This window comes from Schistocerca piceifrons, chromosome X (genome assembly GCF_021461385.2).
Source record: "Schistocerca piceifrons isolate TAMUIC-IGC-003096 chromosome X, iqSchPice1.1, whole genome shotgun sequence".
NCBI lineage: Eukaryota > Metazoa > Arthropoda > Insecta > Orthoptera > Acrididae > Schistocerca > Schistocerca piceifrons.
The window spans coordinates 480,561,061-480,584,959 of record NC_060149.1 but is presented as its reverse complement, the minus strand read 5'-3'; the positions used below and the strand labels follow the sequence as shown (position 1 = coordinate 480,584,959).

The window sequence follows — 23,899 nt, the reverse complement described above, 5'->3', positions numbered from 1 at the left end:
CACGTTTTCCTGTTCCAGGAAGAAAGCATTGCGTGGAATCCGTGCAAACAGCGAGCTGTAGCGATTACTACGGCGTAACCAGAATACGTGGCGATGACGGCAGCAGCGTAGGAAGCACTTTGGCTTCAACAGTTATAAACTCGATAAATGTGGGAATAATTCACTAGTCATACACTGCCACAATCAAAGGTCAATAAAGCTAACATCTACAGACTACTATCATCCGAACACGAAACAGACAGATATCCGTCTGCACATTCTCAGCGAAAATGTTATGACGACAAATATCAGGTCTGTTTTCATTAAAGGGTGACATGGCAGCTGACAGCTTATCTAAAGGAACATTATGCGAAAGAAAATTGTATTGCGTCAATAAAATGGATTTGCATTCGGTGATGGGGATGTTAGAGATTAGAATGCAAATCATTATATGCTCTCGCAGTCTTATGAAATTACAGAGTATATGCACACTGATGGAAAAAAATTGCAACACCAAGAAGGAGTTGTGTGACATAAACGAAAGTTGGTAGGCATGTTCCAGCATCTGAAAGAAAATGTCTAATTAAATTTCGCCACCAGTCACATAAGAGTAGCGTTAGTAGCTCTACTAAGAGGATCGAAATCAGGTTTGCCTTCAACACACGCTTTAACGATCTTAAGTGTTAGTTACTGTTGTGTACATAGTTCCGCGTAGTCAGCACGTACACAACTTTCCCACTAGAGCGCTCGTCCGTCTCCGCACTACGAGATGACGCTGCCTTAGAGACGGACCAAATTCTGGTTCCGCCGATCCGCGTATTAATATGTAACGCAGCCAATGAGATTGCTGCTAACGTAGAACCATTTCTCCTCGCGGATCACACTCGCGCAGTGACACCTGAACGCGCGAGGAATTATAACGAGTGTACCGACCTCAAATTAGACAGTGTGCTTTTGTCTGCACCAGTCTGTACCAGTCTGTATTAGTCTGTACCAGTCTGCATTTGTCTGTACCAGTCTATAGTCAAGTTTCAGTCTTCGCCTAATAAGATTACCATATTCCTGTAGATAGCCATGAAGATAAATGAATAAACACTTTGTCAAGTATCAGAGATATGTGAGAATAAGATTAACGTACCAAGACCAAAGGAACTTCAGATTGTCAATTGTAAATAGCATCCAGAATCAAGTTAAGTAATTTTATGCTTGTTATTATTTTAATAAATGTGTGTGAAAATTAATCAAGTTCTGTTTAAAGTTGGTCACCGTCAATCTGCTACTCTAAGCGTGCAAGTGGCATTTCTATCGCCTGACCTAACGGCAGAAGATAAACACGCCACAATAAGACCACGAGACATATTGCTGACACTCGCCTACTTCGTTAGAGCGACATGTCAAATAATCTGATGGTGTGTGTACCGAAGGTCTTACAGTACGCACACCACAGTTACATTTGAGACTGGAGGTGGTGCTTCCTAGTGGTGATGACATCGTTTCCGAGCCACCACAGGATGCCTCGCCTGTTGGGCCAGTGGCCGATTCTCCGGCAAGGTCCCGACAGTCACAGAGGGCGGGCCTATTAGTTATAGGGAGCTCCAACGTTAGGCGGGTTATGGAGCCCCTCAGGAAAATAGCGGGTAGGTCGGGGAAGAATGCCAGTGTGCACTCGGTGTGCTTGCCGGGGGGTCTCGTCCGTAATGTGGAGGAGGCCCTTCCGGCAGCTATTGAACGCACTGGGTGTGACCGGCTGCAGATAGTAGCACATGTCGGAACGAATGACGCCTGCCGCTTTGGTTCTGAGGCCATCCTTGGTTCCTTCCGGCGGCTGGCTGATTTGGTGAAGACAACCAGCATCGCACGCGGAGTGCAAGCTGAGCTTAATATCTGCAGCATAGTGCCCAGAGTCGATCGCGGTCCTCTGGTTTGGATCCGTGTGGAGGGTCTAAACCAGAGGCTCAGACGACTCTGCGACTATAATGGTTGCAAATTCATCGACCTCCGTTATTGGGTGGAGAACTGTAGGGCCCCCCTAGACAGGTCAGGCGTGCACTACACACCGGAAGCAGCTACTAGGGTAGCAGAGTACGTGTGGCGTGCACACGGGGGTTTTTTAGGTTAGAGGGACCCCCCCCCTTGGGCGAAACGATAAAATACCTGACGGCTTACCAGAGAGGACATTATCATCGTTGATAAAGAACGTCCGTCCTCAGAGACCAAAAACGGGAAAAGTTAACGTAATATTGGTAAACTGCAGGAGTATCCAGGGCAAGGTTCCTGAATTAGTATCTCTTATTGAAGGAAATAGTGCGCATATAGTATTAGGAACGGAAAGTTGGTTAAAACCGGAAGTGAACAGTAACGAAATCCTAGACACAGAATGGAATATATACCGCAAGGATAGGATAAACGCCAATGGTGGAGGAGTATTTATAGCAGTAAAGAATTCAATAATATCCAGTGAAGTTATTAGCGAATGCGAATGTGAAATAATCTGGGTTAAGTATCAAAGGTGGGTCAGATATGATAGTCGGATGCTTCTATAGACCACCTGCATTAGCAACCGTAGTAGTTGAGCGCCTCAGAGAGAACCTGCAGAACGTCGTGAAGAAGTTTCGTGATCATACTATTGTAATAGGGGGAGACTTCAATCTACCAGGTATAGAATGGGATAGTCACACAATCAGAACTGGAGCCAGGGACAGAGACTCTTGTGACATTATCCTGACTGCCTTGTCCGAGAATTACTTCGAGCAGATAGTTAGAGAACCAACTCGTGAAGCTAACGTTTTAGACCTCATAGCAACAAATAGACCGGAACTTTTCGACTCCGTGAATGTAGAAGAGGGTATCAGTGATCATAAGTCAGTGGTTGCATCAATGACTACAAGTGTAATAAGAAATGCCAAGAAAGGAAGGAAAATATATTTGCTTAACAAGAGTGATAGGGCACAAATCGCAGAATATCTGAGTGACCACCATCAAACGTTCATTTCTGAGGAAGAGGATGTGGAACAAAAATGGAAAAAATTCAGAAACATCGTCCAGTACGCCTTAGATAAATTCGTACCGACTAAGGTCCAAAGCGAGGGGAAAGATCCACCGTGGTATAACAATCATGTACGAAAGGTACTACGGAAACAAAGAAAGCTTCATCATAGGTTTAAGAGTAGTCGAATCATAGCTGATAAGGAAAAGCTGAACGAAGCGAAAAAGAGCGTAAAGAGAGCAATGAGAGAAGCATTCAACGAATTCGAACATAAAACATTGGCAAACAATCTAAACAAGAACCCTAAAAAGTTTTGGTCATATGTAAAATCGGTAAGCGGATCTAAATCCCCTATTCAGTCACTCGTTGACCACGATGGCACCGAAACAGAGGACGACCGAGGAAAGGCAGAAATACTGAATTCAGTGTTCCGAAACTGTTTCACTGCGGAAAATCGTAACACGGTCCCTGACTTCAGCCGTCGCACGGACGCCAAAATGGAAAATATTGAAATAAACGATATCGGAATTGAAAAACAACTGCTATCACTCAGTAGCGGAAAAGCATCCGGACCAGACGAGATACCCTTAAGATTCTACAGTGATTATGCTAAAGAACTTGCCCCCTTTCTATCAGCAATTTATCGTAGATCGCTGGAAGAACGTAAAGTACCTAGCGACTGGAAGAAAGCGCAGGTCGTTCCCATTTTCAAGAAGGGTCATAAATCAGATGCGAATAATTATAGGCCTATTTCGCTTACGTCAATCTGTTGTAGAATAATGGAACATGTTTTGTGTTCTCGTATTATGACGTTCTTAGATAATACAAATCTCCTTCATCATAACCAACATGGATTCCGCAAACAGAGATCATGTGAAACTCAGCTCGCCCTATTTGCCCAAGAAATTCACAGTGCCGTAGACACTGGCGAGCAGATTGATGCCGTATTCCTGGACTTCAGGAAGGCATTTGATACGGTTCCGCACTTACGTTTAGTGAAAAAAATACGAGCTTACGGAATATCGGACCAGGTTTGTGATTGGATTCAGGATTTCCTAGAAGAAAGAACACAACATGTCATTCTTAACGGTTCAAAATCTGCAGATGTAGAGGTAATTTCGGGAGTACCGCAAGGAAGCGTGATAGGACCTTTATTGTTTACAATATACATAAATGACTTAGTTGACAACATCGGTAGCTCCGTGAGGCTATTTGCAGATGACGCGGTTGTCTACAAGAAAGTAGCAACATCAGAAGACTCGTACGTACTCCAGGAAGACCTGCAGAGGATTAATGCATGGTGCGACAGCTGGCAGCTTTCCCTAAACGTAGATAAATGTAATATAATGCGCATACATAGGGGCAGAAATCCATTCCAGTACGATTATGCCATAGGTGGTAAATCATTGGAAGCGGTAACGACCGTAAAATACTTAGGAGTTACTATCCGGAGCGATCTGAAGTGGAATGATCACATAAAACAAATAGTGGGAAAAGCAGGCGCCAGGTTGAGATTCATAGGAAGAATTCTAAGAAAATGTGACTCATCGACGAAAGAAGTAGCTTACAAAACGCTTGTTCGTCCGATTCTTGAGTATTGCTCATCAGTATGGGACCCTTACCAGGTTGGATTAATAGAAGAGATAGACATGATCCAGCGAAAAGCAGCGCGATTCGTCATGGGGACATTTAGTCAGCGCGAGAGCGTTACGGAGATGCTGAACAAGCTCCAGTGGCGGACACTTCAAGAAAGGCGTTACGCAATACGGAGAGGTTTATTATCGAAATTACGAGAGAGCACATTCCGGGAAGAGATGGGCAACATATTACTACCGCCCACATATATCTCGCGTAATGATCACAACGAAAAGATCCGAGAAATTAGAGCAAATACGGAGACTTACAAGCAGTCGTTCTTCCCACGCACAATTCGTGAATGGAACAGGGAAGGGGGGATCAGATAGTGGTACAATAAGTACCCTCCGCCACACACCGTAGGGTGGCTCGCGGAGTATAGATGTAGATGTAGATGTAGATGAATTAATGTTACTCAAGAATGTTTTTAAGGCGACAAAGGCACAATTATCAACACCTCACTGAGTTTGAATGAGGTCGTGTAAGAGGGCTACGAGAAGTTGGATGTTCCTTCTGTGACACTGCAGAAAGACTTGACAGGAATGTAGGCAGTGTACATGATTGCTGGCAGCTGTGGTCATGAGAATGCACGGTCGCAAGAAGACCGGACTTCGGGCGGCCACGTGGCGCTACAGAGAGGGAAGACCACCGTGTCTCGGCATATGGCTCTTGAGCATTGTACTGAATCTTTAGCAGCAATTTTTCTGCTACTTCAAGGACAGCTCCAAGCCAGATGTCCTGTAGCGTGCATTCCACTGATTCCAAACTACCGCCGCGTCAGTGGTGTCAAGCGAGAGCTCATTTGAGGGCAGGGTGGAGGTCTGTTGTGTTTTCTGATGGAAGCCGTTTCCGCCCCAGTGTCAGTGATGGCCGTGTGTAGGTTAGATGGAGGCCAGTTGAGGAGCTGCAACCAATCTGCATGCGTGCTATACGCACTGGACCTATACCTGGAGTTACGGTCTGTAGTGCGATTTCGTAGGACAGCAGGAGCACTCTCGTGGTTATCCCACGCACCATGACTGCAAATTTGTACGCCGATCTGGTGATCCGACCTGTTGTCCTGCCATTCATGAACCGCATTCCCGGGGGTGTTTTCAACAGGCTCTCCCACATACCGCTGTTGTAACCCGACATACTCTACAGAGTGTTGAAAAGTTGCCTTGGCCTGCCCAATCACCAGATCTGCCTCCAATTTAAAAGAAGTTAATTATCCTATAAATTCCATTTGTTTTATTTGATCACAAGTGGCACATATTTCGCAATTTACAATATTAAGGTTACGAAAATTCTCAGAATATTTTATAGTCTATTAAATAAAGAAGTCTTATAATATTTCGAAAGCAAACTCAGTTTTTCATAAAAACAGTGATATGATAGGAAGTATAAAACATTTATTATTTTGGAGATGTGGAATACACGGTAATTTTTACAAAACTTTATTTCAAAAATTAAGTACAATAATGTACGATTATTTTTATTTTTATAAAATTTACTAACCTAAAGTGGCGTGTTTTCTTTGTAACTGTTCACTATGTATGATGGGACTATGTACAAAAGTTAATTTAACAAACTGCAAGTTGTAGAACAATTTAGAACTTGCGGTGTAATATATCGTTTGTCATATGCACAAAGGTAGGTTTTGTCTCGGGCTCGAATGGTACAGTGTTCGCCTAGACACGGAGTTGTAAGTGCGACTTATTTAGCTTTAAAACTAGTTTGTATTGAAAATGCATTCAAAACGTTTTAGGAACTTGTTGATTAGGAATAGTGATCAGTATTAAATCTGTGTACGAACGAAAGAAGACTCTCTTCCGTGATGTGCAGAAAACTCGTGCATAAATTTCATTGTTCGATCATGCCTGGATGGAAAATAAAAGAAAATGTGAATAGCTTTCTTTACTTATGTCCTACAAAACTGGACCTTTACATCATCCCCTAGAGAAGAAGAAGCTTAATAAGTTGTTGTTGTTGTGGTTTTCAGTCCAGAAACTGGTTTGATACAATTCTCCATGCTACTCTATCCTGTGCAAGCTTCTTCATCGCTGAGTAACTACTGCAACCTACATCCTTCTGCAACTGCTTAGTGAATTATAAGACGAGTATTCCATTTAGAACAGTTTTTAAACGTTGCTGTTACTCGTACTATATAACTACGTATTTACATAGTTAAATGGATAGTTGAAAAAAAGACAATTAATTATCGTCACATTTAGTAACTATGACTTTTAAACGGCAAGAAACAGTGTTACAATATTCACTGGCTGCGAGATTACTTCCTTTGTAACGTATAATTGATGGTGCACATAAATGTACGTATTTCTGTCGTTGTGTTTCACAGTTAGAGAAGGCTTTTCTTTTACTGCAAATAATTACATAAAATGTTGGCTATCACGCGTGGATGTTGTAATGTATGACACAGAAACTAATGTCATTATGATGTTAAACAATCTTTGTATATGTTATGACTGACACATATCACATGTATAAAGACTCCTTGCCGGTACAGTACACATCAAAGACCATAAATGACAGTTACTTGCAATGGATTTTTTCTCGTCCAACCGTTTTCGTGATAAAAGATTGCCGAATTGACTAAAAAAGTAAAATTCTGGTGGACCTATAATGGGATTGTAGGTCTTTAGACCCTTATTTGTGGTATCTTGTGTCCGATCTCTCCCAGGGAGCACCGCCTGTCTGTGCGAGTGAGATAATTTGCGTGTCCAGTGAGGTAGATAGCTACATCGATGGTACCGTAGCTACTGTCAGGTTCATCCTTGCCGAAGAAGTATTAGCAGAGGATCCAAACAAAGTGCAACTCACAACGTCCCATCTTCTTCATGTCTCGTTCCCTACGTATCTTCCTTGTTACCTACCCCACAGTATAAGGCAGGGGGGAAGGGAGAGGCTATAGAGACGAGATGACGTATGCACTCCTAGGGGAAAAAATACTGACTGAAAATCCTGCTGGCACAGAAACAGTGAAGTGGCAGTCCCACGACTGAGCTTACACCGCACATAACCCGTAACATGGTCACTGGACATTTCCCTACTTCTAAAAACCTTACAAATTAGCCTCGGAACAGGTTGTTACCTCATAATACAATACTGGCTAAACGAACCGGTATACGAGTTATTACATGCAATATTAAATGTTTATATAGGTCAGGAACTACTAAGGAAATAATATCTGAAACAGAGAAGTACAAAAGTGATGTGACTATTCTTTTTCTTCCCCTTTGCATATTTCCATTTCTCTACGGGGTGGACATTGTTATATGGGTTGAAGCAATATTAGTGACATTTGAAGGCTAGATGTCCTTCCTGACGCCAGCAAACTTGTGACTGCATTTCAAGAGGTGAGGTAGAATGGTGAAGGCGCCCTTGGAGAGAGTAACCCATAATATTGTATAGAGAATGTGGGGAAAATAGCGAATGTGAATATAGAACACGCTCTGTAATTGCTGACAACCTGGTAACACAAGTGAAGGGTTTCGTGGCAGTTAATATGTGGTGTCACCGCCAGACATCACACTTGCTAGGTGGTAGCCTTTAAATCGGCCGTGGTCGGTTACGAGGTGCATTCAAGTTCTAAGGCCTCCGATTTTTTTTCTCCAGACTGGAAAGAGATAGAAACATGCGCATTGTTTTAAAATGAGGCCGCGTTCATTGTCAATACATCCCAGAGATGGCAGCACCGTACAGCAGATGGAATTTTACCTCCAGCGGCGAGAATGAGAACTGTTTTAAATACTTAAAATGGCGACGTTTTCCTTACTTGAACAGCGTGCAATCATTAGTTTTCTGAATTTGCGTGGTGTGAAACCAATTGAAATTCATCGACAGTTGAAGGAGACATGTGGTGATGGAGTTATGGATGTGTCGAAAGTGCGTTCGTGGGTGCGACAGTTTAATGAATGCAGAACATCGTCTGACAACAAACCGAAACAACCTCGGGCTCGCACAAGCCGGTCTGACGACGTGATCGAGAAAGTGGAGAGAATTGTTTTGGGGGATCGCCGAATGACTGTTGAACAGATCGCCTCCAGAGTTGGCATTTCTGTGGGTTCTGTGCACACAATCCTGTATGACGACCTGAAAATGCGAAAAGTGTCATCCAGGTGGGTGCAACGAATGTTGACGGACAGCCACATGGCTGCCTGTGTGGCATGTTGCTAAGCAATGTCGACACGCAACGACAGCATGAATGGGGCTTTCTTTTCGTCGGTTGCGACAATGGATGAGACGTGGATGCCATTTTTCAATCCAGAAACATAGCACCAGTCAGTTCAATGGAAGCACACAGATTCACCGCCACCAAAAAAATTTCGGGTAACCGCCAGTGCTGAAAAAATGATGGTGCCCATGTTCTGGGACAGCGAGGGCGTAATCCTTACCCATTGCGTTCCAAAGGGCACTACGGTAACAGGTGCATCCTACGAAAATGTTTTGAAGAACAAATTCCTTCCTGCACTGCAACAAAAACGTCCGGGAAGGGCTGCACGTGTGCTGTTTCACCAAGACAACGCACCCGCACATCGAGCTAGCGTTACGCAACAGTTTCTTCGTGATAACAACTTTGAAGTGATTCCTCATGCTCCCTACTCACCTGACCTGGCTCCTAGTGACTTTTGGCTTTCTCCAACAATGAAAGACACTCTCCGTGGCCGCACATTCACCAGCCGTGCTGCTATTGCCTCAGCGATTTTCCAGTGGTCAAAACAGACTCCTAAAGAAGCCTTCGCCGCTGCCATGGAATCATGGCGCCAGCGTTGTGAAAAATGTGTACGTCTGCAGGGCGATTACGTCGAGAAGTAACGCCAGTTTCATCGATTTCGGGTGAGTAGTTAATTAGAAAAAAAATCGGAGGCTTTAGAACTTGAATGCACCTCGTAGTATACGTCGGACCCGCGTGTCGCCACTGTCAGTGATTGCAGACCGAGCGCCGCCACACGGCAGGTCTAGAGAGACTTTCTAGCACTCGCCCCAGTTGTAGAACCGACTTTGCTAGCGATGGTTCACTGACAAAATACGCTATCATTTGCCGAGACGATAGTTAGCATAGCCTTCAGCTACGTCATTTGCTACGACCTAGCAAGGCGCCATTACCAGTTACTATTGATACTGTCAATCATGTACCGCCAAGAGCGACGTTCACCATTAATGGATTAAAGTTAAGTATTCCACCAGCTACGTCCGTTTTTTCTAAATTCTAATTTCCTTGTCCTGTTCCAGACCTCACGCCAGCCTGCGTGAGCTAAAACGCGTGCCTTTCGGCTTCCTCTAGTAACACGGTGTTGGCTCCCCTGCCAACCACAACATAATAAACGATTTACATACCTCACTGCCGAACACAAATAGGGGACATAACGTTTGTGAATGCTCGTACCCTGGCAGAAGTGCGTGAAGTAGAGGGAAAAGTCAAGTTTAATCAGGAAATAGACCGAGCGAGGTGGCGCTGGGGTTAGAACACTGGACTCGCATTCGGGAGGACGACGGTTCAGTCCCGCGTCCGGCCATCCTGATTTAGGTTTTCCGTGATTTCTCTAAATCGCTCCAGGCAAACGCCGGGATGGTTCCTTTGAAAGGGCACGGCCGACTTCTTCCCCGTCCTTCCCTGATCCGATGAGACCGATAACCTCGCTGTTTGGTCTCTTCCCCCAAACAACCCAACCCAATGAGGAAATAGAAAACACAAACGACGTGGTGAACAACAGAAATACAGAAACAACAGTTGGAGATTTAAATGCTGAAATGTGGCGGGAGAGTATGTACAGAATGAACACTGGGGAAAAGGGCTTACATGAGAAATCGAATGGTAATGGGTTAATGGTAATTAATTTTGAAACTGATCAAGATTTAATAATGAGCTCAATAGCACTCCACCATAAGAATATTCAGAAGGGGATTTGGAAATCACCAGACTGGAAAAATATAGACCAATCTGACTTCTTGTTAGCAGGCATGAATCATAAGAAGAACATAGAAGGTGTAAGCTCATACAGAGGAGCAGGTGGGGACACAGATCATTTTCTACTCGTTGGGAAGGCCAAACTAAAAATGTTATTCTGCAGCAAAAAAATGAGCGACCGCAACACGCCATTGGAGCTAGATAAACTGTATCGGTCTGAGATAGCTCGACGATACCGTATGGCTGCGAGGAATGGGTCTGAGACACTTATAGCGACGGAACAGAGTGACGAAGAGGTGGCTGTTGATGTGATGTAGTCCAGAGCAAAGGGAAGCGTGACAGATGCCACAAAGGAGGTGGTAAGTGATAATAAAAAGAAGAAAAGAATTTGATTGAATCATACATTCGAGGAAGCAGTAAAATAAAGAAGAAAAGCAAGAGGAAGATAGATAGATAGACAACATAAACAATGAAAACAGTCACGAAGAATACAAAAAAGTGAAACGAGAGACAATGAGGGTATTGAGGCAGAAAAGAGAAAATATCTGACGTTCAAGCTAAAAGAAAATTAAGAGGCAGTTCAAAGAAAGGGCAGTAGACAGATGTTGCAAAGCATCAAGCAAGTAAGAAGTGGAAGAAGAGCCGAGTATCTACTCATTATGATAAAGATGGGAAGACAAGATGGTTGGCAAAGAAATGAACCTGTAATACTTCGCTGGTCTATTAAATGCAGAAGACCCAGAAGAGATGTTTCAGCAAACGGAGTAAGAAAGAAGCTACTGACGAGAGTGAGGAAAAGGCAATAAATTCTCTGAAGAAGAGGAAAGCACCAGGAGAAAATCAAATAACGTCAGAAATGATCAAGGACGGAGATGAAAGAGTTGACCAAAGTAATTAAAGTGATATGAAAGAAGGAAGAGCTCCCGACAGAATGGAAGCTAACTGTCATTGTGCCAGTCCATAAAAAGAAAAGATAAAGAGACTGTAATATTATAACCACTGCATATAGTGATCTCACTGCTGAATACAAACTGCAAGGCCTTATCCTTGATAATACTGGAAAAACTTCAGCTATACGCTGAGAAAATATTGAGGAATTATTAAGCAGGTTTCAGGTCAGGAAAATCTACAACTGGCCACATATTTACCGTGATAAAGATATGGGAAAAGTATTGAGAATTTAACAAACATTTATTTGCCACATTTCCATTGGGTGAGCCTATACAATATCCCTAGGGAGTCTGGAGTACCTGAGAAATTAATCCGCCTGGTAAAAGCGTGTACAACAGAGACGAAAGCTAAAGTAGGATATCAAGGAGGAAAGACAAAGGAAGTGGTGGTACAAACTGGAATACGACAAGCGGACTCATTGTCATCCATATTATTTAACATTGAAACTGATGTACGCGAGATGAAAAGGTTAAGAAAGGACATCAATCTGAATGGAAATCTGCAAACGTTAGTATATGCAGGTAATATGACAGCTGTATCAGAGTCAAGAGAGGAAATGATAAAATCAGTGATGGATCTGAGCAGTGGTGCAGCAACCAAGAAAAGACAGTGCAGATGGAACTAAGTACAAGGATGAACCTCAGTGTGCCCGGGGATATGCTGGGGGGAGAGATGAAGCTGAAGACAACTGATAACTTTAAATACTTGGAATCATATTCCAAGTGGAGGAATAATGTTCAGGTAGAAATAAGACAACAATTCGTTAATGCTTCCAGATCATATAAGGGCCTACAGCCAAATATGAAACAAGGGGTTATCTCAAAGAAAGTTAAAGTGAAGGTATATAATGCAGTGCTGTACTGTGTCACAGAAACAGTAAGTACCATCAAGAGCGATAGAGAGAAACTAATGGTGTTTGAGAGAAAGATTTTTGGGCCAGTGAAGGAAGAAAAAGGTTGGCGAGGTCTAAAAAAAGAGGAAGTATACTCTATAATGAATCAGCCCAGTATTAAGAAAAAGCGGCGCGAAGATCAAGAACGATACAGCAAAGAGGGCTATGAGACGACGTCAGCCAATAGCACGCCGACTAGGACTTCACCACGACAGGAGCGGCCTCCACACGAAGAGAATAAAAGCGACGTGCCGCCTAGCCTCGGCCGCACTAGAAGAACCGCACTAGAAGAGCTGTGACTTGTGATCCATATCATTTACTTGTATATAGCAAAGGACATTGACTATTTGAATGTCACCATTTGCTTGCGAGACAAAGTTAAGTATCGTCAATTCAATTACGGTAATAAACTCCATTAATGTGATTTGCTTGTGTGTTGTCTAGCTATCTGAGAAAACAGCTCCCTAGACACCCTACATAAAACGAGTGGGCAGGATCCCACATTGGCAACAAGGATTCACAACCAAACCCCGAGCCTCGCGATCACGGAATTTACTTGGCGCCTTAATTCTCTCTTAGCTTTTCTTTGCAGGGGCGTTTACTTGCTTTAACAGTCTCTTTTTCTAATCAGTGTTTTCGGGTGGTCGTTGCAGAAATTTTCTTTGCTTTTGTACTTATTTTTCTTGCTTGCCTTGTCTGTTTCCTGCATTTGTCTCTTTCACCATGCCCACCCCACCTATCCCACCTCATGTTAAGGCGCCACAGCTGCAAGTGTTAGATACAACACAGATAATGCAGATGTTTCGGTTCCAGATGCAGCAAATCTCTATCCTGCTCAACATGGTGCAGCAGCTACTGGCCGATGCTGCGCGCCCGTCGGAACTAGCAACACCTACAGCAATCCCACCATTTCGCCAGTTTAATGAACAAGAAGAGGAATGGCTCAAGTGGTTGCAACAGTTCAAAGCACACATACTTGCTCACAACGCAACAGGTACTGTGAAACTTCCCTATCTATTATCCACGGTGGGAAGTGTAGTGTTCCGACGGTTAGAACAAACTTATCATAAGTTGGTAACAGATTTGCAGGGTATGATGAGGAAATGCTAATTCAGATGTGCTTGTGGTACTTTATATTCAGATGTTATGTTGCATGATGCGATTATGTAGAATGTGTCCAATGTCAAACTCAGAGAACAGATTTTGAAATGTCCAATCCGTCATTTCAGCAGGTATTGGAAATTCTAGGTCAGTATGATTCAGGTGCCCTGTCAGCCGATAAATTTGAGCAGCCAGCTATTTGTCCGGTTGAGTCCCTTGTTTGTGACTGGATGCAGTAGCAGCTTGCGCTTGCCACGCCGAGTAAACAATGCTTCACGCCACGTAAGCAATTCGCTAAACCGGCGGCTACACAGGCGAACAGAATTAAGTCTTGCCCTCGGTGTTATTCTCGGCACAAACACGAAGACTGCATTATGCTTGTGGTAAGAAAGGACATGTACAATCCATACGAAAACATACGAATTCGGTCCATTCACAAAAATCAAGTCATTAATGCAGTATGTTCAAAAATGTTCAAACGTGTGTGGGATCTTATGGGACTTAACTGCTGAAGTCATCAGTCCCTAAGCTTACACACTACTTAACCTGAATTATCCTAAGGACAAACACACACACCCATGCCCGAGGGAGGACTCGAACCTCCGCCGGGACCAGCCACACAGTCCATGACTGCAGCGCCTCAGACCGATCGGCTAATCCCGCGTGGCAATGCAGTATGTACGAAGTCTGCAATCAGAATTCGCAAAACTGGCAAGCAATCAGTTTCTTCAGTGATACGCCCGTCCAATAAACTTTTTGTTCATTTACTTTTGTGTGGGAAATGGGGGAAATTTCAGTTGGATACGGGTGACACTGTCACATTGCTAAATTGTCACACGTATGAACTCTTAGGCTCCACATGCCTGTCTAAAACTAGCACGGAACTGACGGCTTATAATGGAAAAGACATTCCCTTTCTCGGAAAATGTACTTTGCGTGTCATGTATCACTTGCGTACACGAAAAGTGACTTTTAGAGTGCTACAATCACATGGCTGTGAGGACATATTTGGTCTTGATTCATTTGATCTGTTTAACTTTAACGTTCAGGACAATGTGTTGTCAGTGACTGAATTCCATGCAAAAGACAATGTAGCTAGCTTGCCAAAAGACTTCCCATAACTCTTTTGTGAAGGTTTATTCAAGGCTAACAATTTTGTGGCACATATTATTCTGAAAGACAATGCTCAGCCGAAATTTTGCCAGGCCAGAACTATTCCCATTGCATTATGGGACAAAGTAGCGGTTGAACTTCAAGAATTGCAAGATAGCAGACCTATTGCGCCCATACGAGCTAGTCAGTGGGCTAGTCCGCTGGTTTTGCTCCCCAAACCTTCAGGTCGCATTCGCCTCTGTGTTGACTTTTTCTACAGTCAACCCACAAACTGTAATTAATACGTATCCACTGCCACGCCCAGAGGATCTCATGGACAGATTAGGCGCTGGACGCTACTTTTCAAAAAATTGATTTGCGCGATGCATATCTTCAAATACCGCTCGATAAAGGATCTCAAAACGTGTGTGTAGTACATACTCATTTGGGCTTGTTTAAATATTTACGTTTGCTTTTTGGCAGTGCTTCGGCACCCGCCATATTCCAACGATATTTGGAAGAGCTGACTGCGCAGGTAGCAAACTGTTCAAACTATTTGGACGATATTGTATCAGGTCGTACACCTGAAGAAGAAAATATTGCTAATTTATGTGCTTTGTTTCGTGTGTTGTCTGATGCAGGACTAAAGTGTAGACTGGACAAGTGTGATTTTTTTTCAAACCTGAGTTGCAGTATCTTGGTCATGTCATAAGCAGTCAAGATGCATATCCTTTTCAGTCGCATTTGCTAACCATACGAGATTTTCCAGTTCCTCGCAATGTCACAGAATTGCAGTCAGTCTTAGGGAAAATAAACTATTATATCCTGTTCATACCGAATGCTGCACAAATCGCAGCTCCGTTGCATCGCTTGCGTCGCGAGAATGTCTCCTTTGTTTGGACAGATGAGTGCCAAGTAGCTTTGCAAAAACTTAAAGATGTATTGCTCAGTGACCGATGCTTAGTTCACTTTGATCCTGACAAACCAGTTATTGCAAGTTGACGCTTCCTCTTACGGAATCGGTGCAGTGCTTTCCCTCAGAATTGATGATAAAGACAGGCCTATTTCTTTCGCATCAGAAGTGTTGTCCATAGCTCAGTGTAACTATTCACAAATTTAGAAAGAGGCTTTGGCTATTGTGTATGGAGTCACCAATTTCCACCACTATTTGTGCGGCAGTCCTTGTTTCATCCGACGAAACCGGTTCCTGTACGAACTGCACAAAAATTGCAAAGATGAGCTTTGTTGTTGTCGTCAATACCAGTAAGAGATTGTGTATCGTCCGACAGTTCACCATGGTAATGCGGACACACTCTCACCTCTTCCGATTGGCCCTGATACAGGCTTTGACGCTTCGCCTGCATCTTGTTGTCACATCGATGCTCAGGATTCTGAATTGCGTCAATCTTTTCCGCTGAACTATAGGCAAATTGCACAGGCCACGGAAGCTGTTTCAGATTTGAACATTTTGCTACCGTACGTTCGGACATCTTGGCTTCGCTCATTGCACAGCATCAAGAACTCTGACTGTACAGAAAGGTGTGATTCTTGTTCAAAATGACAGTGGACAGTCACATTTGTTGATCCCTAAAGCTTTGCAAAAAGAAATGTTGCAGTTACTTCACCAAGGACCTTTCGTACGAAACAGATAGCGCGTCGACACTGTACTTGGCACGGTACAGACACCCAAATAGAACAGATGACGTCCCAGTGTCACGCATGTGCGGAAAATCAGTCCGCTCCGCCACAAAAATTCTCCGCTTGGCCTAAGTCACAGGCACCATGGCAACGTGTGCACATAGACTTTGCAGGACCTTTTTGGAAAACTCGTTGGTTGATTGTGTTTGACTCATATAGCAAGTTTCCTTTTGCTGTGCCAGAGAACTCGACAACGTCACATAGAACAATTCAGGTGATGTTCTCTGTTCTTTGCCTCGAAGGTTTACCGGAAGTCATAGTATCAGACAATGGACCTCAGTTCACATTAAAGAAATCTGAAACATTCTGTGAACGTAATGGCATACCTCATATTACTAGTGAACCGTTCCATCCATAGTCAAACGGCGAATCGGAACGTTTTGTCAGAACCTTCAAGCAGCTCTGCACACGCCAGGGATCAAGCATCGCAAGTGTTTCTCGCCTCCTATCGTTCGCACCCACGAGTTGGACGATCGCCAGTGGAATTGTTTCACGGCCGCAGCCATCGGACAATACTCCACCTGCTCCATCCTCCTTAGCATCCGGCGCCGAAGAAAGGCCGCAAGTATCACTTCGTGTTTCATTATATGGTCTTTTACAGGGTTTTTAGAGGCTGCAGACAGTGGGCGCGATGCGAGATCGTCCGTCGACTTGGTGCTTGCATGTATCTTATTTCACATACAGATGGCTTTCGGCGCCATCATCAAAATCAACTTCGCCTCTGTCATGTGTACGATGATCTTTCAGTCTCTCTTCCCCCAGATTCACGGATCACGAGGACAAGGCCCACAGTAGCCGCCAGAGGGTGTCATCACGACACCACGGGACGACCACATAGAGACGGCGTATTAGCCTCCTCCACTGCCTCTCGTCGTACCGATGGAGCTGGACCCGCCCACACCGCAGCAGTAGTCGCCTTCTTCATCTGGTTCATGGCATCAGGAGGTGGACGCGTACCCTTCTCGTCGTATTCCAGAGGACGTTTCCGCCAGAGCGAAGGTCGGAAGACAGAGTGCGACCGGAAGCTTGACGTCCCCTACAGCCACAGCTTCCGGTCCCACAATGCGCCCACCCTCCTGCCTCCCCCGCCGTGGTCGCTCTCCCTATACGACGACGGTCCGTCGCTTTGGGGGGGGGGGGGGGGGGAGGAGAGCAGAGAAGGCTGTGAGACGACGTCAGAGAATAGCCCTCAGACTAGGACCGCACCACGATAGGAGCGTCCTCTATACGAAGAGAATGTAAGTGCTGCTCCTGCCAGCGTCGGGGACAATAGAAGACGGACACTCGAAGAGCTGTTACTTGTGATCCATATCGACTGCGTCCAGGGACATACTATACAGGGAAAGACATTGACTGTTTGCATGTTGCCATTTGCTTGCGACCCAAAGTTAAGTATTGTCAATTCAATTACTCTAAAAAACTCCATTAATATGATTTTATTGTATGTTGTCTAGCTATCGGAGAAAACAGCTTTCTAGGCACCCTGTATAAAACGAGGGGGCAGGATCCCACTGTAGTGATGGTAGGAAGGCCAGAGGAAAAACGCTCCAGGGAAAGATAAAGAACAAGATGTGAGGATGGACTATCGAAGACTTGCAACTGGCTTAAACGAATTCAGCAAGCTCTACCCGCTGATGGAAAATAAAATAATTCGACAACTCTTCTAAATCAGTCTCCGAACGGAACAGATGAATTCGACTGAAAACAGCGATACATTGAAAGAGACATAAATGAAAACAAAATGAAAACAAAAACAAATATTCTATTTAACAATACACATACTAAAATATTTCATGAAAACAACTGAATTTATTTTTTATGCTCATGCTCAACTTGCAGCTGCTTTGTATGATACGCACTTTGTTAAATTTACCACTATTTAGTAAAGCTAATGTTTTTTGTATGAAAGCTTGTCTCTTTTTGGTATTTGCATCCATTGTGCTGATGTGACCATTTTTGGCAGAAGTAATTCTTGTGTACGTCTCGGTTTGTGCATCTTTCAAACTTTTCAAGATATTTGGATGAGGGGACTCACACGAAGCATTGAATCGCGAACGAAAGCTCCCACAAGGACGCAGAATGCGCTACCCAAATGAATGGAGGAAACAATGCATGTTATTCCTCATCAGTGTAATTATCCATAATATAATCTGCAAACTTAGTGAATATTTTGTCTTGTGACTGTATGCTGACCAGATCAGCAACAACTGGGGACTTAAGTAACTATGTCCAAAGGTGTAGTTTAGCCACTGTCCTTTTTCACTGTTCTGATCTTTGTACAACGACGACAAACAAAATTTTTTTATTTTTCGCCACCTGAAACATATAGAATAAAATATTATTTCTGCACATTTAAAAGATTTTTTTTTTTAGGTAAAGTCTGTGAGGTAAGCAATGTTCGCTATCCCTGGTAACGCGGAGCAAAATGGGCGCCGAAGTCTCGTTGTTTTAGATAATACTAGGAATAAAAAGAGACATGTTCAAAATTTAACAAAACAAACTAGCACAAGCTACCTGAAGTATAATGGAAACACCAACTTGAGTTGCGATTCTATGCAAGAACATTTGCGATGCAAAACCGGGTATACAGATGGTCGTTGTATTCGAGAATCGTTTGTCCGTTTTATATATTTAGTTTGGTTACTTCATAGATATACTCTCTTGCTAGGTATTGCTATATTTCCCCAACTTCGCAAAATTAGGAACATGCGTAGTGATTACAGATTATAGAGCTCAAATAGATCTACGGAAAACTTAGCGAGATTGACGGTGGCCCACAATGATCATTTCGTCTTTTCAAGTTACTTGGTGCGCAACTAAAAAACAGAAAACTGATGACTGTGACTTAGCCATATGAGATTATGCACTTAGTTACTTTTATTTAGATAGTTTTTAGATCTACAATTCGACACTACACAGTTTGGTGAATCTCTCATTATTTTGGCAGGGTATTGCAAGAGAGCGCGCTGTCAGCATACTATTATATTTTATATAGTTGATGATCATTAGACGGGTGAATTAGACTGTCGTAAAATATAGCTAAGAGCGATCCCAATTAAACTAATCTTCAAACTGCACTAAAATCACTCCATTGGTTTGCAAGCTCTGATGCCAGACAGACACACAGACGCGTCGAACTTGCAACACCCCTTGTTTTTACGTCGAGAGTTAAAAATGGCGGATAACGCTATGAATTGAAATATACGGCATTAATATTCCACAAACATCAGTAATATGTATTTCAATTCATAATATGTCAATGTTCTTCCAAGTACCGATGGAAGATTCCATAAACATTCTCATAATTTATGGCCGTTTATTGTTCAACGAACGTATATCTTTCATAAAACAAAATTGATAATTGTGCTTACCAAACTTGAGCTAGATGTAAGCGACAACCAACAACCTTCATTGATGGGAAAGCAATCCTCACGCTCTCATGTATGGATTGTTCGAAATCAATGACCAACGTTTTTGGCTTACAAAACAATAGCCTCTTCCCTTATTCATCATGAATACACTCCAGAATCTTCAAACAGATTTCTTTCTTCTTATCTTTCATAAGACTGAATTGTAGTGGTATGTAAGACTATCCAGAGTGACAGTGTATTGGAAATAGCTGAAGAAAATATTTTTATGCGTGTTGGAAAGTACCGTCCCTCAATATCATTTCCTGGTGACGTACAAATTAGAGATCTGAGTCGATAAAAAAAAATATGACCATTTTCTGTCTCATTATTCAGGATAAAAGTTTCGCCTTTGTTTCCTCCATCTGGGATAAGGCAATCTTCAGCCGAAGATTTTGGCAATTTCGGTATACTCTTCAAACGTGCATGAGTAATGTTTTTCCGAATATACTTTGCATCCTTTCTAGTTAAAGTGTTTACTGTTAGCGGATTGCCATCTACTTCTTCACGAAAAAGTTTTGACAGTCTTTCATCCAAAGCTTCGCCTTTTCTTTTAATATAATTTGATAACATTGTTATGTTTATTAAGTGTTCTGGAACCTGTGTGTAGTCCTGTTGGGTCAAACGCGAAAATAAGATTTCGCTACCTATAGTGAACAATTTCACAGAGCACCACGAATTGATACCGCAGCATCGCTACGCACGTTCTGTAGATCCTAAAACGCTGATATAAGGTTTAACTTTATATCCATCGCACGCTAAATGTATAGTCGAGGACAAAACAAACGAGACCCCTGGCCTTTTCGCTATGCTGGTTCGCATAGCTTTAAAGTCTGCTACACATCATAATAGGCAAGGCGACGAAGTGCTACCAACATACTATGCACAGGCGTGAAATGGAAAAATTGTCCGAACTTTGTCAGACTGTTTTCAATCTTGTGTAAGACTATATTAATGTTGATTAGTGTGTTAAACACAACACGAAAATATAAGATATAAATGAAAGAAGAAACGCTAGTTAGTACGTAAATATAAGATATAAATGAAAGAGGCCGGCCAGAATGGCCGAGCGGTTCTAGGCGCTACAGTTTGGAATCGGGCGACCGCTACGGTCGCAGGTCCGAATCCTGCCTCGGGCATGGATGTGTGTGATGTCCTTAGGTTAGTTAGGTTTAAGTAGTTCTAAGTTCTAGGGGACTGATGACCTCAGCAGTTAAGTCTCATAGTGCTCAGAGCCATTTGAACCATTTAAATGAAAGAAGAAACGCTAATTAGTATGAACTGTACTAATAAAAATGAATTTCAGCTTATCGAGATAACATAACTGTTTCAGTAAGACAAAGTACCCCAGATCGTTACGAATCAGCAAAATATTATGCGCATTCGGACGCGAAACGGTCTGTATCAACCTTCAGACCAGTCATACTGGATTATCGTTGCTGACCTACCATGAAAGTATGCAAATTTAGCAATGCGTGAAGATTCATAACGAAATTCAGTTAAAAATCATTCAGTGCTACACGTAAGTCAATTCAATTATTGACAGAAGCGGAAAAAGTAGGTAGTAAGAAGTATGAAATTCTAAAAGAGTTTCGTATTTACATCCACAGGGCGCCGGTACAGAATAAAGATAGCAAAAAAACGTATTGGGAACATCAGAGTTTCTTAAAATTGCTTTACTGATAGTCTATCTGTCTCCATCGAGATTAGAACCGAAAAAACACCAGACCTCCTTTGCAGTAGCAAACACCTTTCACTACGCTAGCAAACAACCCAGGCAAACACCCCCCTATTATTACCCCAGACCTGAATAATCCGGCAATTTCGCAATGCAAATGGTAAAATGATCTGCAGTTTCTGTTGCATAGAGCTTTCTGGACTCAAAAACAAGAATTTTCTACCTTTATGTCACTGCTTGTGTGACAATCATTCGGATGTTTATCGAAATAACAAAATACTGTTATTAGCGAGTAAATTTAGTAGGATAATTCTGCACCATCCCAGGAAATAAACGGCGACATAGCTGCCAAACGTATTCTTCAATGTTTCGAATTCTCCATTAGACTCGCCACAGCCAGAAAACGTTCATTAGGCGAAGTGTTTCTTGAGCTAGGTAGCAATGGGAATGCTCGCACTTCTAACACGCGGTGGCATTAATACTGGGATCTGAATTACCATGTGTATAGGCAAATGGACTTTATTTACATTCCTGAAAACGTGCTTTGGATCGAAAGCGTAGCTACGAGTAGTATGCTGATGTATCGACTGCAACTAGAACATTTCGAATAAAGAGTAGGGGGAATTATTTATGAGGCCCTCATCTTCAGTAACTGTCGTAGGTATTTTCGTCACCTAAATCGGTAAAAATGGAACCCTAGTAGTCTCACTTTCTTCACCGTCTATCTGTCCACCCAACCCTTAAAACCCGTTTACCTCGAGTTCGTTTAGACATAATAAGCGGAAATGTATCGCACTTGCTGCGGTATACGGTCCCTTGGGGGTGTAAAAAAGTGAGCTTCTATGTCAACGCAGCCTAAAGATACGGCCGTTTATGAAAAGAAAATTTACGCGAAAGGTAAAAAAAATGGCCCTAAGAATATGCGAGCAGACTGCTTAGGTCATCAGCCCCCTAGACCTAGAACTACTTAAGCCTACCTAACCTAAGGACATCTCACACATCCATGCCCGAGATAGGATTCCATCCTGCGACTGAAGCAGCCTCGCGGTTCGTGACTGAAGCGCCTAGAACCGCTCGGCCCCCCCACCCGGCGAAACCCTTTTGACCTCATGTACAATGTGATATATAGTGTCTAGTGTGGATAAACTGTATTCGCCAACAAGTCAGATCGTTTGATCGCGGAACTTTTACGAAGCTACATTCAAATTTTGTTCGTTGTCGTGTACAGTATCCACTAATAAACCCCCTTGGAACGTCGTAAGCGATATCCACTTCTTAAGACGCTGGCAGATACTGCAGTACCATAACAAGTAATTAAGAATTTATTGTTATTGGTCCATGCATGACACATTATTACAGTATCGATTTAACGTACCTAGGTGTTTGTCTATGGCTGAAAATAATGAACAAAAAATAAATAAACAGAAAACAACTTCGATGTTCAAATCAAACGTAGCTCACATGTCGCAATTACAACATAATTTCGTTGTTACATCTACATGGCTACATCTACAGGATTTCTTTGCAATCCAGACTTACGTGCCTGACAGAGGGTTCAGCGAACCACCTTCGGATTATTTCGCTACCGTCCCACTCTTTAACAGCGTGAGCGACAAAGGACCACTTAAATCTTTTCTTACGAGTCCTGAATTACATTATTACAATGGGCATGTCTTCTTGTGTAAGTTCCCGAGGAAATAATGTTTTGTCATTCAGAACAGATGTTGATGATTTCGTGAAAACATCTCGCGGCAACGAAAAACGCTTTTGTTTTCATGAATGTCATCCCAACTAGCTTATCAAATCTGGGACTATCTCTCCCCTATTTCGTGACATTACAAATCTTGCTACCGTTCCTTGGACGTTTTTTGCGTGCACCGTCAATCACATCTCTCAAGGATCCCATACTGCGCAGAAGTACTATAGCAGTGGACGGACAAACGTAGTGTAGGCAGAGTTTTCAGTAGACCTGTTGCGTATTCTTAGTGTGCGGCCAATAAAACGTAGACTTTCGTTTACCTTCACCACAAAAGTATGTTTGCGATCGTTCCAGTTTAAGTTTTACTGGGTACTGAGATTAAAAGACAGTAGTTCGACTTGTGTTTTGGCATGTAACCAAAAGTTAATTATTGTTGCTGGACGCAGCTTTCGTGTTTAATCTATTCCTCATTCAATAGAGTACACTCCTCGTACACCACACGTAATTGTTTCAAGTTATTAAATTGTTACTGATGTTACAAAGTTGCAGTGGTCATCTAAACTTGCCGTTTTGAAACAAAGGAAAATATTAAAGCAAAATATGGCAACTAAGAAGTGGACTATCCAAATAAACAAACATTTGCAGTTCACGTCGTTGCAATAGGTCTACTACACACTGAAGAACTGACTAGAATAGTCGGATTTTAATTTTTTCCTTCAAAATTCAACTTCAAATACATGAAAAGCAACTTTATGCTAATAATAAAGGTTCAAATGGCTCTGAGCACTATGCGACTTAACTTCTGAGCTCATCAGTCCCCTATAACATAGAACTACTTAAACCTAACTAACCGAAGGACATCACACACATCCA

General features: G+C 42.7%; 1 protein-coding gene across 1 annotated transcript; it reads left to right on the top strand.

Moving 5' to 3' along the window:
* Positions 1-10,351: 10,351 nt before the first annotated feature.
* Positions 10,352-10,825, top strand: LOC124722434. Its single transcript, XM_047247597.1, has one exon. It carries the CDS (start codon positions 10,352-10,354, stop codon positions 10,823-10,825), a length of 474 nt encoding a protein of 157 aa, XP_047103553.1.
* The last annotated feature ends 13,074 nt before the right edge of the window (positions 10,826-23,899 follow it).